At 44.2% G+C, this 18,340-nt stretch overlaps 1 protein-coding gene across 1 annotated transcript; it reads right to left on the reverse strand.

Moving 5' to 3' along the window:
- Positions 1-13,677: 13,677 nt before the first annotated feature.
- LOC308657421 (keratin, type II cytoskeletal 6C-like) lies at positions 13,678-17,446 on the reverse strand (the record flags this gene model as incomplete). The annotated part of the gene is made up of 9 exons (XM_081309111.1): positions 13,678-13,907; positions 14,009-14,043; positions 14,241-14,461; positions 14,601-14,726; positions 15,220-15,384; positions 15,510-15,605; positions 15,757-15,817; positions 16,138-16,352; positions 16,913-17,446. The coding sequence occupies 9 exons, from the start codon at positions 17,444-17,446 to the stop codon at positions 13,678-13,680; spliced, it is 1,683 nt and encodes a 560-aa protein (XP_081165237.1).
- Between the last annotated feature and the right edge of the window lie 894 nt (positions 17,447-18,340).

An 18,340-nucleotide genomic window follows, 5' to 3' on the forward strand; every position in this document is an offset into this window, starting at 1 on the left:
TTCCAGCTTTCCCAGGAATCTCCAAACTGCTTTCCAAATTGGCCGCACCAATTGGTCCCACCAGCAATGTACAAGAGTACCCTTTTCTCCACATCCTCGCCAGCACTTGTTGTTGTTTGACTTCATAGTGGCTGCCAATCTTACTGGAGTGAGATGGTATCTTAGGGTGATTTTGATTTGCATTTCTCTGACTGCTAGAGATGGTGAGCATTTTTTCATGTACTTGTTGATTGATTGTATATCCTCCTCTGAGAAGTGTCTGTTCAGGTCCTTGGCCCATTTGTTGATTGGGTTATTTGTTATCTTATTGTCTAATTTTTTGAGTTCTTTGTATACTCTGGATATTAGGGCTCTATCTGAAGTGTGAGGAGTAAAAATTTGTTCCCAGGATGTAGGCTCCCTATTTACCTCTCTTATTGTTTCTCTTGCTGAGAAAAAACTTTTTAGTTTAAGTAAGTCCCATTTGTTGATTCTTGTTATTAACTCTTGTGCTATGGGTGTCCTATTAAGGAATTTGGAGCCCGACCCCACCATATGTAGATCGGAGCCAACTTTTTCTTCTATCAGACGCAGAGTCTCTGATTTGATATCAAGCTCCTTGATCCATTTTGAGTTAACTTTTGTGCATGGCGAGAGAAAGGGATTCAGTTTCATTTTGTTGCATATGGATTTCCAGTTTTCCCAACACCATTTGTTGAAGATGCTATCCTTCCTCCATTGCATGCTTTTAGCCCCTTTATCAAATATAAGATAGTTGTAACTTTGTGGATTAGTCTCTGTGTCCTCTATTCTATACCATTGGTCCACCCGCCTGTTTTGGTACCAGTACCATGCTGTTTTTGTCACTATTGCTCTGTAATATAGTTTGAAATCTGGTATCGCTATACTGCCTGATTCACACTTCCTGCTTAGAATTGCTTTTGCTATTCTGGGTCTTTTATTTTTCCATATGAATTTCATGATTGCTTTATCTATTTCTACAAGAAATGCTGTTGGGAATTTGATTGGCATTGCATTAAACCTATAGAGAACTTTTGGTAATATCGCCATTTTGATAATGTTAGTTCTGCCTATCCATGAACAGGGTATATTTTTCCATCTTCTAAGATCTTCTTCTACTTCTCTCTTTAGGGTTCTGTAGTTTTCATTGTATAAATCTTTCACCTCTTTTGTTAGGTTGATTCCCAAGTATTTTATTTTTTTTCAGGATATTGTGAATGGAGTGTTTTTCCTCATTTCCGTTTCAGAAGTTTTGTCGCTGATATACAGAAATGCCTTTAATTTATGCATGTTGATTTTATATCCTGCCACTTTGCTGAATTCATTTATTAGTTCTAGTAGTTTCTTTGTAGACCCTTTTGGGTCTTCTAGGTATAGAATCATGTCATCTGCAAATAGTGATAATTTAAGTTCTTCTTTTCCTATTTTTATGCCTTTAATTTCTTTCATCTGTCTAATTGCTCTGGCCAGTGTTTCGAGAACTATATTGAATAGAAGTGGTTATAGAGGGCATCCCTGTCTTGTTCCAGATTTTAGAGGGAATGCCTTTAACTTTTGTCCATTCAGAATGATGCTAGCCTGAGGCTTAGCATAGATAGCTTTTACAATGTCAAGGTAAGTTCCTGTTATCCCTAGTTTTTCTAATGTTTTGAACATAAAGGGATGCTGTACTTTGTCGAATGCTTTCTCTGCATCTATGATCATATGGTTCTTATCTTTAAGTCTATTGATGTGGTGAATAACATTTATTGATTTCCGTATGTTGAACCATCCTTGCATCCCAGGGATGAATCCTACTTGATCATGGTGCACAATTTTTTTGATGTGTTTTTGTATTCAATTCGCCAGAATTTCATTGAGGATTTTTGCATCTAGGTTCATCAGAGATACTGGTCTGTAGTTTTCTTTCTTTGAGGTGTCTTTGTCTGGTTTCGGAATCAGGGTGATGTTGGCCTCATAAAATGAATTTGGAAGAGCTCCCTCTTTTTCTATTTCCTGAAATAACTTGAAAAGTATTGGTATTAATTCTTCTTTAAAGGTTTTGTAAAACTCCGCTGTATACCCATCCGGTCCTGGGCTTTTCTTGGTTGGTAGTCTTTTGATGGCTTCTTCAATTTCATCCATTGATATTGGTGTGTTCAAATTGTGTGTATCCTCCTGACTCAGTCTGGGCAAATCATATGACTTAAGAAATTTATCGATGTCTTCACTATCTTCTATTTTATTGGGATATAGGTTTTCAAAATAATTTCTAATTGTCTTCTGTATTTCTGTAGCATCTGTTGTGATATTGCCTTTTTCATCCCGTATGTTAGTAATTTGAGTTCTCTCTCTTCTTCTCTTCGTTAGCATGGCTAAAGGTCTGTCGATCTTATTTATTTTTTCGAAGAACCAACTTTTAGTTTTGTTAATTTTTTCAATAGTTTCTTTTGTTTCAATTTCATTGATTTCCACTCTGATTTTAATTATTTCTTGCCTTCTGCTACATTTGCTGTTGTTTTGCTCTTCCTTTTCTAGGGCTTTGAGATGAAGTGTGAGCTCATTTATTTGTTGGTTTTTTCTTTTTTTGAGGAATGACCACCAGGCGATGAATTTTCCTCTTAAAACTGCTTTCATTGTGTCCCATAGATTCCGATATGTTGTGTCTGTATTTTCATTTATCTCTAAGAATTTTTTGATTTCCTCCTTTATGTCTTCTGTAACCCATTGATCATTCAGTAACATATTGTTCATTTTCCATGTGATGTAGGATTTTTCCTTCCTTCTTTTATCATTGATTTCCAGTTTCATTCCATTATGATCAGATAAAATGCATGGTATTATCTCCACCCCTTTATATTTACTGAGGGTTGCCCTATGGCATAATATATGGTCTATTTTTGAGAAGGATCCATGTGTTTCTGAGAAAAAAGTATATCCATTTGATGATGGTTGATATATTCTATATATGTCAGTTAAGTCTAGGTTATTGATTGTGGTATTGAGTTCTATAGTTTCTTTATTCAACTTTTGTTTGGAGGATCTGTCCAATGGTGAGAGAGGTGTGTTGAAGTCACCCATAATTATTGTGTTGTGGTCTATTTGATTCTTGAACTTGAGGAGAATTTGTTTTATGAATGTCGCAGCACCATTATTTGGTGCATAAATATTGATAATTGTTATGTCTTGTTGGTGAATGGTTCCTTTTAACAGTATATAATGTCCTTCTTTAACCCTTTTGATTAACTTAGTCTTGAAGTCGATTTTATTCGATATGAGGATGGCCACCCCTGCTTGCTTACGAGGACCGTGTGCGTGGTATATTTTTTCCCATCCTTTCACCTTCAGCCTGTGTATGTCTTTTCCAATCAGATGTGTCTCCTGGAGGCAGCATATTGTTGGATTTGTTTTTTTAATCTATGATACCAGCCTATGTCGCTTTATTGGAGAGTTTAAGCCATTAACATTCAGAGTTACTATTGATATATGGTTTGTACTTCCAGCCATGTTTTATTATTTATCCTTTTTTAAAAATTTTTAGTTTGTTTCTCCATGATTATCTTTCCCCTCGCCCTCTGTCTTTACTGAGGCACTTCCCACTGATGGTTTTGGTTATTGTTTTTCATTTCTTCCTCGTGTAATGTTTTGCTCAAAATGCTTTGCAATGCTGGTTTTCTGGCTGCAAATTCTTTTAACTTTTGTTTATCATGAAAGATTTTTATTTTGTTGTCATACCTGAAGCTTAATTTTGCTGGATACAGAATTCTTGGTTGGCATCCATTGTCTTTCAGTGTTTGAAATACATTGTTCCATGACCTTCTTGCTTTCAGTGTCTGTGATGAAAAATCCGTTGTTAACCTTATTGGTTTACCCCTGAATGTAATCTGTCTCCTTTCTCTTGTAGCTTTTAATATTTTCTCTTTGTTCTGTATATTGGATATCTTCATAACAATGTGTCTTGGCATTGGTCTATTGTGATTTTGTGTGCTCGGTGTCCTGTATGCATCTTCAATTTGTATATCTGTTTCCTTTTTTATTTCTGGAAAGTTTTCTGTAATTATTTCATTCAGCAGGTTACTCATTCCCTTGGTTTGAATCTCTGTACCTTCTTCTATCCCGATGACTCGTAAGTTTGGTTTTTTTATGTTATCCCATAACTCTCGGATGTTTTTCTCGTGATTTTTTACCAGCCTTTCTGAGTTGGCTAGACTCTTTTCAAGATGATATATTTTGTCTTCATTATCTGACGTTCTGGCTTCTACTTTCTCCACTCTGTTAGTGATACTCTCAATTGAGTTTTTAATTTGGTTTATCGTTTCCTTCATTTCTAGAATTATTGTTTGATTATTTTTTATAATCTCTATCTCCTGATAAAGATGCTTAACTTCTTCTTTTATCTGTTTATGTAATTCATTCTCAATGTGTTCTTTTGCTGCTTGAATTTGCTGTCTTGTATCCTCTTTAAGGTTCCATTCCATCTGTCTAAGGTGTTCCTTGAGTTCTTTATATGACCATTTTTCTGATGACTCTAGGTCCTCCTGAATATTTAGGCTGTCCTGCATTGTTTGTACTCCTTTTCTTCCTTGCTTTTTGAAGCTGCTCATGTTACTTCTTGTTCTGTTTGACTGCTGAGTTACTGTTTACTCCTATAAATTTATTTGATGCTTGGGAGGAAAGGTATTAGAAGGGAAGGGAAGAAGTCACTAAAGAGAATGAGAGTAAGCAGGTAGAATTCAAGGAAGGGGGGATAAGATAATTGAAAAGAAATGAAAAGACAAAAGAAGAAAAAAAATAGGAAATAAAAAAAGAAAAAAAAATTTAAAAAAATAATAAAAAAAATTAAAATTAAAATTAGAAGAAAAAAAATTTTAAAAAATTGTAAAAAAAAATTAAAAAAAAACAACAAGAAAGAAAAATGAAAATGAAAGAACAACCCAAATCAAAAAAAAAGAGAGAGAAAAGAAAAAAGAAAAAAAAAACTAATAAATGCAGTCTTAGAGTTTGATTAACTTCTCTTCCAGTAGGTGGCGCTGTGCCCACCAGGCCAAGTTTCTCCTGTCAATAAGTGGGAACCAATCACTGTGCAGCAGCTCCTCCCAGACTGGACTAGTCTCCAATCCTGAGTGCCTAGGGCCTCCTCTTGTGTCTAGTCACTTCCCACTTTTCCTCTAGCCAGGCCCCTCTCACGGGTGCCACTCACCACAATACTGGCTACACGCCAGGTCTGCTGCTCCCGGGAGCCCTGTTTTCATGAAAGACTGGGCACACTCTCCCAGTTTGCCATTCCCTCAGACCCTAAGTTTGTAGAGCTTGGGGCTGAGAATCCTCAGCGAATTTTACTTGCCCTCCGGTAGCCACGCCCCCAGTAGCTGGTGCAAGAGACCTCAGCTGTCAGCACTGGTGGGACCAGTAGTTCCGAGCCGCGGGTCCCGCGCCACCTCTGATTCCCTCGGTCTGGCTATCGCGCTCACGGGAGAGCTGGGAGGGGCCCTTAAGGTTTCCCCGATGTGTGGAGAGGGAAGGCTAGGGGATTACACACCTGTAGCCGCAGGTTTCAATGAAGTTATCTCCTCCGCCGCAGTCTGATGACGTCAGTTCTCTGCCATGGTGTGTCTCTTGCAAATGGCGACAGTTTGTTTCCCTTTGCCGGGCGACCAATGCAACGGGTGGGTCCTTACTGTCTCTCCCAAGCCCCGTTTCAAACCTGTGGCCACTACCTATGAAGGCTCGGTTGGCATTTACCGAGGGGAGGTGTTTTGCAGGTGCAGTTGTAATCCGGGTCTCCCCTTGGTATGCTCCTTGGGCCGAGTGTGGAGAAGGTAACTTTTGCAGTGAACTCTGAGGTAGCCCAGCCAGAAACATTTATGTACCTTGACTATTCATGCAGGGACAGCCATACTTCCTCAATATTTGCAATGTCTAGTAGGTGCCACCCAGCCTGCCTCTAAGGGTCTCAGACCTTCCTCCTCACGACCCTCTTGCTCCTGCATTAACTGATCATTATCAGTCTCCAAAGGGCACTGACGGACCAGTTGATCTCAATTATCTCTTGAGATTCAGAACTTGGGACTTTACCTACATGTAGCCAGTGTCACTCATCTGCTCCTTCCACTGGTCAAACAGATCAGGCCTTTCACATGGACCCCGATGGATGGGCTGCTGCAGATCCTTCTGCAGGCTACAGACAGCCCTTGAGACCACTTTGGTGTACTCTTATCATTCAAACTTGTGTTTAAGAAAAGCAAGATGGAGCTGTCCCTTTGCTTCATGATCAAGTGCTTGACACAGCCAACAGATGAACCTGTACAAAGCTCAATACAGACACTAAAAACTTTCACAAAACAGCAATCTAACACACATGTGCTGCTGACTGAGTGCATCCAGAAAGAAAAGTGAAGCAAAGGAGCAGAATTTGTCTTTTAAAACCTGAAGAAGCCATGCAGATGAGGAAACCAGGGTCAGCGTGGGAACAAAAACTATAATTCTGTAATTCTGCTCAAAACTCCCCCATCCAAAGAAAGCTTCTCAGATAAACTGGACCCAAGTCATGTGCTTGCTGATTCCTAAATCTCTCTGCTCCTCACATTTGCTCTGAGCTTTCCTGACCTTATAAAACCCAAAGAGAAAAACTCCCCGCTGCTGGTGACACACAGTTGGGGACTTCGTAGGGCGAGGAGTGGCTAAGATGTCAGCATCTCTGCAGAAATCACTGGAGGGTTTTAGACAAGCAGGCTTCCAAGTGTGCCTTGGCCATTCCTCCCAACCACTTTCACGGCCTTGTTTGTTCCCAGAATGGGGATGCTTCATCCACCAAGTCTCTCTAGTTTTTGCAGAGATGGAGCTGCCCAAGGAGGAAACTGGTAAGAGGAAAGTGGGGGGTGAGGGTGGGGGATGAGATGCTGCTCCAGTTTTTCCTCAGAGGAGGGCACCCAGCAGCCACTCTGAATTGAAGAGTGCAAGACCTAGAAAACCGGCATGCTGAGCACTGGCACAGAGCCACAGCCCGTGGGCACAGACTGGTGGGCTGGATGATACTGGCACACTGAGGGACGCTGTTGACACCACCTCATTGGCTTGTGACTAGTCTGGTGGTTGCTGCTGAGGGTTGGGGGATGTGTCACCTGGTAGGAAGTAAGAGCCAGAAGCAGGCACCTCACCCCTATGCCAGGCCTGGTAATGCCTCTGTTTTCATGAACTTAAACATCCTGAAAACTCATGACTCCATCTTGCATCCTGGCTTCCTTCTCTCAACCTAGTTGTCTAAGAAACACTTCTGACTTGAGCCTTCAAATAGACTGCACTTGGGCTTTCTTTCTTTCTTTCTTTCTTTCTTTCTTTCTTTCTTTCTTTCTTTCTTTCTTTCAAGAAATACATGTTGGGGACCTGTGATATGCTTGGCACAGGGACATAACAGTGGATGGAGAAAAGTATCCCACATTGTAACAAGAAAGTGGGTCATACTGGTGAGCTGTCACCTTAGGGGTAGCCCAGATGTGCACTGGGAGCCTTGAGACACCCAGGAGGGTGCCTTTCTTGGTGACCAGGCAGTGACCATCTGTGAGTGCATGGGCAGTGCCCAGGCCTTTTTTATCTACCTCAGGTCCAACAAAGTTCATGAGGTGCACAATATAGAGGTCCCATATTTTATGGGTGAGGAGAGTGAGTCCCAGAGTCCTACAGGAAATTGAGAATAAAACTGGGACTAGGATCATCATCTCCTGTCCCCTAGCACAGTGCTCTATTTCCATGCCACACAGATCCCCAGGCTGGAACATTATCATTCTCCATAATTCCCACGTCTTAGGGGCTTACTGAGCTGTGGAAGATAAACCCAACATGTCTGAAGCAATAGTCATATAATGATGGAATTAGAAAATGTGAAATTCAAGGAGTAGTGAGATCCATTTCGGATGGGACTTGAGGATTTCAGATGAGACTTGCTCTCACTTTTGGCTTCAAATATCACATTTTGGGCACTCACAGAAGACTGCAGGAATCAGCCCTGGAGCATAGAAGGGGAGGTTCAGCAGTCTGGCTTGGCTTAAACATTTCTCAGGGATAAATCACAGAGTGAATCCACCCACACTTGGCATGGGATTGCATTCGTCTGCAGAACATACCTACCTCGTCTGTATCAAGCTGCACTCCTACATGAGACATGTAGGTGATGCACTGTTTACCTGGGTGTTTCCAAGGACAGGACCATCTGGATGTGGGTTGTGTTTCCCATGATCCCTAGGAAGGCTAATTCCAAGGGGCACCCATACTTGTCTAGGAGTTCCTGCCTCACTTTGGGCTGTACAATGCCCAACTGACCTGCTGTACCAAATCAATCACTGGTAACAAGGTGGCAACAATAACATTGATGATGATTTTGGGAAACAGAGCCATTGAACTGGGACTGGTTGACTGGATATAACTGTAGAACAAGAACCTCTTCTTGCTCTTCTTTAAGAAGGGTAAATATTCAAAAGCCTGGATATAGAGGAAAGGAACATTAGGGCCCATGACTCATTAGTACAAGGGAATTAGTCTCTTTGAAGAAGGACATGGCACAGGGCTGTCTCATTAGTCAGCTCTTTTGGTATGCAATCCAAGTGCAATTGATCAACATGCAGCTTGCAGAGGGTAAAACCAGACAGATGTCCTACTGGTATCTATGGAAGAAATGGTGTCCACGGAGCAGACCAGCTCTGTGTCCATGATGCAGGTTACATCTGAGCAGCCAGGATACTACTCTCTCCTCCCTTCCAGGGAAAGGGATAAATGGCAATGACCTCATGGGCAGATGCCCCAGTGCCCTCTGTGTGATTCCTACCCTGTGCATATTCTGGATGTGCTTCATCAGGCCAATGAGAGAGAGAAATTCCTTTTAAAGGAAATACTTGCAAGTGCCTTTCATTCACCCCTGAGCACTGGTTTATTAAGCAAGAGTTGGCCAGCCCTTGAGGGAGCCCAAAAACTCATGCAAATGACAAATAAATTGGGAAATAGGAGGTATGAGGAAAGGAGAAAGGAATTGTGATCAGAGACCAATCTGTTTCTTTGTCATTGTTATTATTGATACCACTAGGGAGTAAACTTAAATTTCACCAAGTGGGATTCAATTACTTCTACCTTCTAATACCAAACAGGAATGTATTCCCTGGAGGGAAGTTTTAGGGATGAATATAGATTCTTTCTGGAATAATTTATGAGATATTATTGGGTAATAAATGGAAGTGAGGCTTCTAGTTTGTTTTGAGTGCTGAATATTTCCGTAAGATCCTCATGTATATACTCTGCTATGATAATGCTATTTGGGCATCATGGTATTTTATAGATTTAGTATTGAAGCAGGGTTTCCCTACATTTAAAAAATTTTGTCCTTCACAGCAATCTGTATACGGGGTAAAAATGGGAGTTCATAACCCACTTGAATCAATCTGTGAAATATGGTATATTAAGAACTATGTAATGTTTTGAACAACCAACAATAAAATAATTTAAAAAAAAAAAAAGATGGATCGGGGCTGGCGATGTGGCTCAAGCGGTAGCGCGCTCGCCTAGCGTGCGTGCGGCCCGGGTTCGATCCTCAGCACCACGTACAAACGAAGATGTTGTGTCCGCCGAGAACTAAGAATAAATAAAATGTTAAAATTCTCAAAAAAAAAAAATTTTTGTCCTTGAAGGAATGGGTGCTACTGAGCACCCCTGAAGCTGGCCTGCCATTTCTCATGGACCTTCACACTTGGCATTCATTGCCTTGCCTCTTGGGCTCTCTCTCTCTCTCTCTCTCTCTCTCTCTCTCTGTGTGTGTGTGTGTGTGTGTGTGTGTGTGTGTGCGTTATGGGTAGAGTTCTAGCTTGGCCAGGTGAGAAGGTTTGCTCACAGGAGACCCATAAGTCAGCCGCACTTAACAATGTACCTACGTTCTTTTAAATTATTCTTTAGTGTCCAGAACCTTGCCATGCCATAGGCTGCCTTTGACTACATTGCCAAGTGACCGCTGGAATGATAAATGACAGAGGACACATAGGAGTGAATTGCGAAGATATTTTCAGAGGCAAATGTAACAAGCTAATGATGGTCACACTCTACTCCTTCCTTCCTCATCGCCCAGGAGTAGACAAGAAGTCAAAGTGGGAAAAGTGGAAAGGAGGCTTTAGAGAGGCTCTTGGAAAGAGGAAGGACAAAACTGGCCAGAGTTCAGAGCTGAAGGAGGAGACAGTGGCAACAGACCCAGCCTGGGAAAAAGCAACCATTCATCTTCCTCCTAGTGTGGGCTGGACTCCCCAGGCTAGAGGGCAGGCGTTGCTTGGTGTTTTCGCTGGTGTGTATGTCATCAGCTGAGGTCATGGGCCAGCATTGCTTCACTGAGGTGAAGAGAGTGCTCCTGCCACTGCTTTTGGCAGCCCAGGTCAGGAGTGCCTCCACCAGAGGGCAAGAAATGCAAGGAGCTGGAGCCAAGGAGAAGGCACAGGTCAGTCCCTCCCTATGGCCAAAGGCCAAAGGCCAAAGGGGAGCTGAGGAAGCCTGAGTCCACACATCCCAGAGAAGGGGAGGAACACAGATTACGAATCGAGGCCCATCAACCCTTGGACCCTGCTCCGCCTCTTCGTTGTCATGTTACTTAACTTTTTTGAGGCTTGGTTTTCTCATCTTTAAAATGGGGATGAAGTTTAACAAGGTGATTGGGTACAAGAACAAGGTACAGAAGTCAACAATATTCACGTGCTACCTTTAGATAAGAGAAAACAATGCAGCAAACAAGAAGGGTAACCAGAAAACACTGAAAACAAACCATGAGTAGGACTTGCTGAATCAGAAACCAATGTATATAAAAAGCTGTCATATAAAGCTCTACAATGGTGTAATCAGGCACAGAGATCAATGCGACTGAAGAGAAAATGCGTGAATTCAGTGTGTAATAAAAGTGGTATTGCAGTGGGGCCAGGCAGCAGGACACTTATTCTTATGTAGCAGAAAAGCACAAAAAGAAAAATAGTAATTATCCAAGTTCTCACTCCTCACAAACACTTAGTATTTTAACCTCTTTGTGTCCCTTCTTTTTTTCTGCGTTAATATCTTTTAATAAATAACAAACATAATAAATACATTGTCTTTTAAAACAACCTATGGGCCACCAGCTGGAGGAGCAGTCTTGAGAAATTGTAGGACTACATCGAAGGAGTGACAAAGAGGACCACAAAGACTAAAAGCCCTTAGGAGAGCCCAGGCTGCTGGAGTGGGGCAGGTGCGTTGGGGCAGGTGCGTAAAGCGGAGACCTGAGATGATGGTGAGGGGAAGGTGCAGAGGAAAGGGATTTATATTTGGTCCTTGCCTATTGTCTGTCCTTCAGCAGAAATCCAAAGCAACAGTCCAGCCACCCTTGCCCTCATCACATTCAGTATGAGGACAGATCTACCATCTAGGCAGGGTTACCAGATTTAGCATAAAAATACAGATGTGCAGTACAGGTAAACAACAAATAATATTTTAGTATAAGTGCATTCCATGCAATATTTGCAACATACTAAAATATTTTTATTGTTTTTCTGAAGATCAAATTTAACTGGGCGTACTCTGTTTTGTCTGGATGACCTTATTCATAGGTGACAGGGACAGCAATAATGCCTGCTCTAACCAGCAATCAGCTGGCATCCAGTTGGCCTCTTCACAATTGGGTCCTTGCATGGCCTTCACAGAAGGGGTACCTGTAGGTGGCCTACTGTCCTGGAGTTCTCCACAGGGAGAGGAGACATGAGTCTGTCTTGCCACGTTGGGATGTTTCTCTATCAGCTTCTGGGCTTTGTCCAGTGTAGCAGTTTCAAGGTCTGCTTCTATCTTGCCTTGACCTCAGACTGCAGTGGTAGACACAGAAGGAAATCACTAATCCCAAAGTCTCCCAACTCCCAAGCTTCTGCCTAGTGATCTGCCCAGCAGTAAGACCCTCGCCTACCTGTAACAGCCATGTAAACAGATTAGAACTAATCTGATCAGAGAAGGTATCTATTGTGGCTTGAAATTAGCAAATTACCATTACAGTTGAGATGGGTATTGTTGTTCTAGTGGAAGTTTCCTGTGCTATGTATTCTTTTTCTTATAGATAAGACATGCTGTGGAATGTCTGATTAGCCAGACTCCAGAATAAGCTTGTGTAAACATGGCCTAAAATCTAGAGAGTTTGTCTCTGCCTAAAGGTCAAAGACATTGATATCTAGACAGATTTAAATGAACCTCCCACATCTAGTTTTGCTTGTCAAAATTTGCATGGATGTGTAAAATTTAAAAAACTTTTAAAACATCCTAATGCCAAGTGAAGAAGATCTTAAGAACCACGTCCTCACTAATCTGAGTCATTGATCAACATGGAACATGGTTTAATCTCATTTGTGCCAATAGTACTTTAAAACAAAATCATTAACCAACACTGCTTTGAGATTTTAGTGATTGATTTTATTGACTTTTACGGCTTCACTTTTTTTTTTTCAGGGTTAATAAGGTGTGAGGTATAGACAAATAAATTCACCATTTTTAGGTGTATAGTTCTATGTGTTTAACCAGCCTCTTGCAAGAGGCATCTTCCTTGAACTCAAGTACGTCTGGGTTGTGTCAAATTCATCCAACACATTTAGCAGCATGTGGCTACAAATCCACACCCTGAGGTCGTGGATGCTCCTCTCTGTACTATGTGGTTTGATTGACACATCTCAGGGTTTGTATCAAAGCAATCTCTGCAACAGTTATATTAATAATAAGAGAGAGAGATATGAGTATTGTGCCTTCTTGCCAACAGTTTCTATTTTGTAGGATCTGTGTAGTGTCTCCAAGGGGTGGGGGAATGGGAGGTGGAGTTTCTGAAGGAGTCTCAGAGATAATGGAGGGACCAAGCTCAAAATGATGGTAACAAAAGAAAAAAATAAGTGAACTTCAGTTATAAGATTGTGCTGATCCACCTTCCAGGACCTAATTCCCTCCTAGTCCTAATGCTTTTTAAAAGACTCTACTTGGGGGGGAAAATCCTGAAGTGTGGAAGTTTGAAGAGTATTGGTGATCTCCATCTAGAAAATTCCTACATCACGTTAGGTATGGAGCACCGTGCACTGTCAGTGGGAGAGGGATGGTCCCCCAAAGATGATGAACAGTTGGTAGAAAGAAAGATTCAGAGTCAATTTAACAAAAAAAAAACACCCTTAAATATATTTAAAATGTACTTTATTTAACAGAACAAATACAGCCAAAGTGACCAGAGAAAAATAGTGTGGGGATACAGACTCAAAACACCAGAGGGGTTATGTCACATAACTTTCATTGCCAAGGGAACAGCAAGACCATGCATGGGACAGATGAGGAATCCCGGAAGGCAGCTACAACAACAGGGAAGTTAGAAATCATAGGGAGGACTCCTTCTCTGCAGTGGACTCATGTTCAGTTCTTAAATGGAGCATATGGAATAGGCATCACAGAATAATGGCAATTCTTATAGAAAGGAACATCACAACGATGTTCCCATGTCTGAGTGACAATGGTTATTGACATTCTACAGATGAGCTGTGGAAACTCAGAGGAGAAGGTAGACAGAGGAGGCAGGAGGGCAGGGGCCTTCCGCAGCCCCAGCTAGAGAGCAGAGGTGGAGGCAGGGGAGGAAAAGATCCTGAGCAGAGGGCTCTGCGCCAGAGGGCTGAGCAGGGTGGGGACAAGGGCCAGCGCAGGACTTCAGTGCCTGTAGCTCCTGCTGGAGGTGGTGGAGGAGTATTTGATGGTGGAGCTGCTGCCACCAGAGGAGCTGAGGCCACCCCCGATGCCTCTGCCACTGCCAGAACTGAAGCCACCTCCAAGGCCGTGACCACTGCTGTAGGAGTAGCTGCTGCCTCCGCCCAGTCCGAAGCCACTGCCGGCACCACCAGCGCTGCCATAGCCGCTGGACACGGTGGACTGCACCACAGCTGTAGGGAGGACAACAGGACACAGGCACCGTGAGCTCACTCTGTCACCTGAGCCAGCTCACAAGGTCAACAACTGGGAGGCAGACAAGCCAAGTACTTACAGATGTTGACGGGTCCAACACCCTCGCCACTCAGCCTAGGAGGAGAGGAACACAGAGGATGAGCCCTCCGCAGCCCGTACCTGATCCCAGGAGAAGCCTCCACCCGAGGCTCACGGAGACCGACCGCCACCCCTGATCCAGAGTCTCCTGACAGCACTCACCACTGCTGGCCACAATCCCCTGCTCAGGGCCAGACCCCTCCCACAGGTGCTCAGAGGGGTGTGTCACCCACCTGCACTCCTCGCCTTCCAGCAGCTTCCTGTAGGTGGCGATCTCCACGTCCAGGGCCAGCTTGACATTCATGAGCTCCTGGTACTCCTTCAGCAGCCTGGCCATGTCCTGCTTGGCCTTCTGCAGGGCGTCCTCCAGCCCTTCCAGCTTGCTCTTGGCATCCTTGAGGGCCATCTCCCCACGCTGCTCCGCATCAGCAATGGCGGCCTGCAGGCTGGCGCACTGCAAGGGGAAGCAAGGAAATGGGCTTGGAGTCTGGGCCTTCGAGGAGGCTCGTCCAAGCTCTTCCTGCCCAGTGAAGAAGAACCCGGGAGGCTGGACTGCATGGACAAGCAGCCCCGACCCTGTCTCTGCCCTGTACCTGCTTCTTGACGTGGTCGATCTCCGATCTGAGCCTCTGGATCATGCGGTTGATCTCAGCAATCTCCTGCTTGGTGTTGCGCAGGTCATCCCCATGTCTGCCTGCTGTGACCTGCAGCTCCTCATACTGTCGTGCAGGGGGAGAGGGAGACAGAGAATGCGTGGGGTTTTACATGTGCACAATGCTGTCTCCCTTCGGAATCAGACAGGGAGTCATCTATTGGCTTCTCCTCAATGAATTTTAGAAAAGTTGATGTTAAGTGGCTGGACACAGTGGAACTATGCCACAGAACATCTCAGTTAGGGAACCAGAGACTTCTTGGTTCTTTCTGGGACTAACAATGTTGTGCTCTGTGTCTCTGAGAGCCATCAGTGACAGTGAAGCTTAAGCAAAGATGACTTGGTCCTTATCTATGGGAGCTTGCTCCTGCCTGGGGGTGGTTCTTCTGCTTCCTAGAGGTGGACATCATATCTGAGAGAGTTTGTTCTAAGCATGTGGGGGTACACTTTCTGTGAGAGGGTTTTAGCCTCCTTTCAGTAATTCCCCCATGAAGTCAGGAGGCTTCTCGAGCTCAGGGTGGGGCTGGGGCCTCCTTAGTGGCTGCCAAGTCACTGCTCACCTTGGTCTGGTACCAGGACTCAGCCTCAGCCCGGCTCCTCTGAGCGATCTCCTCATATTGGGCCTTGACTTCGGCGATGATGCTGTCCAAGTCCAGGTTGCGGTTGTTGTCCATGGACAGCACCACAGAAGTGTCTGAGATGTGGGTTTGCATCTGAGACAGTTCCTGCAGAGCACAAGGTCCTAAGGTCATCTTGGCCTGGGCTGCTTACCAAGGTGCCCAACTGGGACATAGGACTCCCCACCCTGCAGAACCCATCTGAGTGAAGGAAAGGGGGTAGAGATACTCACTGCCTCATAGATGGCTCTGAGGAAGTTGATCTCATCTGTGAGACCATCAGCCTTGGCTTGCAGTTCCACCTTATTCATGTAGGCAGCATCCACATCCTGGGGAAAGAGCAGACAGTTTGGAGTCAGCTGAGCCCTCCTGCCCAGCCCCCATTTTATCACCATGGCAATGGTCTTGTGAGGTGGGAGGGGGATGCAGAGTCATGTCTCTCCTTGAGCAAGAAACTAGAACCCTGATTAATGAGCTCACCTTCTTCAGGGTCACAAACTCATTCTCTGCTGCTGTGCGTTTGTTGATTTCATCTTCATATCTAGGAGAAGAGGGTTGACACACATCTAAGCTAGTGGGTGGTTGAAGCTGAAAGGAAGCCTGGGATCTACCTGTTCCATAGATAGAGAATATCCAACTCTATGCCACAGAGATCCTGAAGGTGCCTTCATTTTTCAGATCTTTGGCCTCCTGTGTTTATTTTATTTGCTTGTTTTATTTTATTTGCTTCTTGCTTTGAATTTTGATATTCACCTCAATGGACATATAGTGCTCAGTGGTCATGCCCACATCTAGCCCTGGCCACTCATTCGTGTCTAGGTGTGAGCGTTGGGAACCTGAGCCCATTCTTCTTTAACCTACTTTTTCTTATTGTCCTCGACCAGGTCCTGCATGCTCCTCAGTTCTGAGTCCAGGCGGCCTCTCTCCCCAAGGATCCCATCCAGCTGCCTCCTGAGGTTGTTGATGTACTGCTCGAACAAAGGCTCTAGGCTCTGCCTCACAGTCTTGGTGCCCTGCTCCTGGAGCAGGGTCCACTTGGTGTCCAGGACCTTGTTCTGCTGCTCCAGGAAGCGCACCTGGAGGGGAGCAGAGTGTGAAGAAAGACAAGCTTGCATTTCTTGTTTCCATGTTCTCCTCACTCTTGTATGTCACCTGCTGTCCCCTAAACTTTCCCATGTGCCCTGCCCTCCTGGGTCTCAGAGGGGAGGTTCAGAGTGAAGTACCCAACCTCATTCCTCTAGGGAAGATGGGCCCATCCTGCAGGGCCCAGGAAAAATTTGGAAGAGCTGGCTGGAGCTGTGGGTGGCCTGGTGCCGAGGGCCATGAAGGCACTCTGGCTGCCACCAGGTGAACACATCTGCCTTCCTGTGCCTCAGCCGTGTTACAGTGGGACACAGAGCTTGTCTCTCTCTCCAATAGTAATCATGGGACCCTTCTGGATTATCTCTGAATGAGAATCAGGCTCTGCCTGCCAGTCCAACTAAGAAAGGGGCCCCCAAATGCAGGACTCAGGAGCAAATGGGAACCTCTGCAAAACAGTATTTGCACAAAACCTGAAAATTCTTCCATCTCCTCTCCTTCTTTGGCATTTATTACTAGACTCATAGTGGATTTTTAGGTAGAAATCCTATCTCACCTTGTCGATGAAGGAGGCGAACTTGTTGTTGAGGGTCTTGATCTGCTCACGCTCTTCAGTCCTCACCCGCTGGATGGTGGGGTCGATTTCCAGGTTCAGAGGAGTCAGGAGATTCTGGTTGATGGTGACCTCTTGGATGCCTCCAGGGGGGCATACAGGAAAGCCTGAGCCCCCGTAGCCACCACCAAAGCCAGCTGCACCACCGAGCCCAAAGCCACTACCAGCTCCACCTCCAAAACCAAGTCCACTGCTGAAGCCAAAGCCGCCTCCAACTCCGCTGCCATATCCGCCGCCCATGACGCAGCTGCCCCCTCCAATGGAGATCCTCTTGGAGGCCCCTGTGCCATAGAGGCTCCTGCTGCCAAAGCCTGCGCCTCTGCATGCCGCCCCCATGCCGCCACTGCCCCTGGAGCGGGACAAGGACATGCTGCTGAAGCCAGAGCGGCAGAGCCCTGGGGCTCTGGCTGAGCTGGCACTGAAGCCTCTGCGGCTGCTGCTGCTGCTCTGGATCCTCGTGGTGGACTTGCTGGTCATGGTGCCTGGAGACAAGAAGGCTAGCAAGGAGAGAAAGGCTGGAGGGCAGAGCAGAGAGGAGCAGATGAAGGAGATGGGCTCAGGCAGAGCTTATATATGGTGTGAGTGGGCTGGGCTCAGGGCTGGAAGGTGAGCTTGCAGATTGGGAAGGGCTGGGCTTTACAAACAGTGAGATCACACCTGGATTATTAGAAAAGTTATGAAATAACCAGATTGCATTTTTGGCTTCCTTTAGTCAGAGAAAACGCTTCTGCCTACAGCTGTGACTTGATCTCAGTACAATAAGACTATTCTCAATTCACTGTAGTTGGGAGTTAGTCATTATCCTAACAAAGGTTCTCCCATGTCCCAGAGCATCCTGAGTGTCCTCTCCCCAATCTTTCTTTTCTCCTAACAAAGAAATTAGGGATCCAAAGAAATCTACTGCATAAGGCTTAATAGAAAGATTACCTTTCCCCCAATGATTACAAATGGTAATTATAAATTGTTTTTTCTTTATATAAAGTGTGAACCAGGTAGAGATTAGAAGAAACATAAAGGTTGCCTCTGTATCGGTCACATAGCTTTAACAATTTCTATGTCATGGACACTCTTATTTCTTCCATAATCTGCCATATTCCAACTCCAGACTATTTGAAAACAAATCATAGACTGTATTATTTTTCAGTAAATAATTCAATGTCAGCATCAAAATGATACACCCTTTGAACATAGTCATAAACCATTTTTAGATCTTAAAAATGTATGCATTCCTTAAAGTCAACAAATGTCTATTGGATCTCCCAATATCCCTCTTGATATTATTAATTTTATATTTTGTTCTTTTCCAAATTAGGATTCCCAATAAGTACTTGTATGTATTATTTGAATGACATATATTTTAAATGTCTTTCA

This window comes from Spermophilus citellus (genome assembly GCF_964194105.1).
Source record: "Spermophilus citellus genome assembly, chromosome: 10".
In the NCBI taxonomy this organism is placed as follows: domain Eukaryota; kingdom Metazoa; phylum Chordata; class Mammalia; order Rodentia; family Sciuridae; genus Spermophilus; species Spermophilus citellus.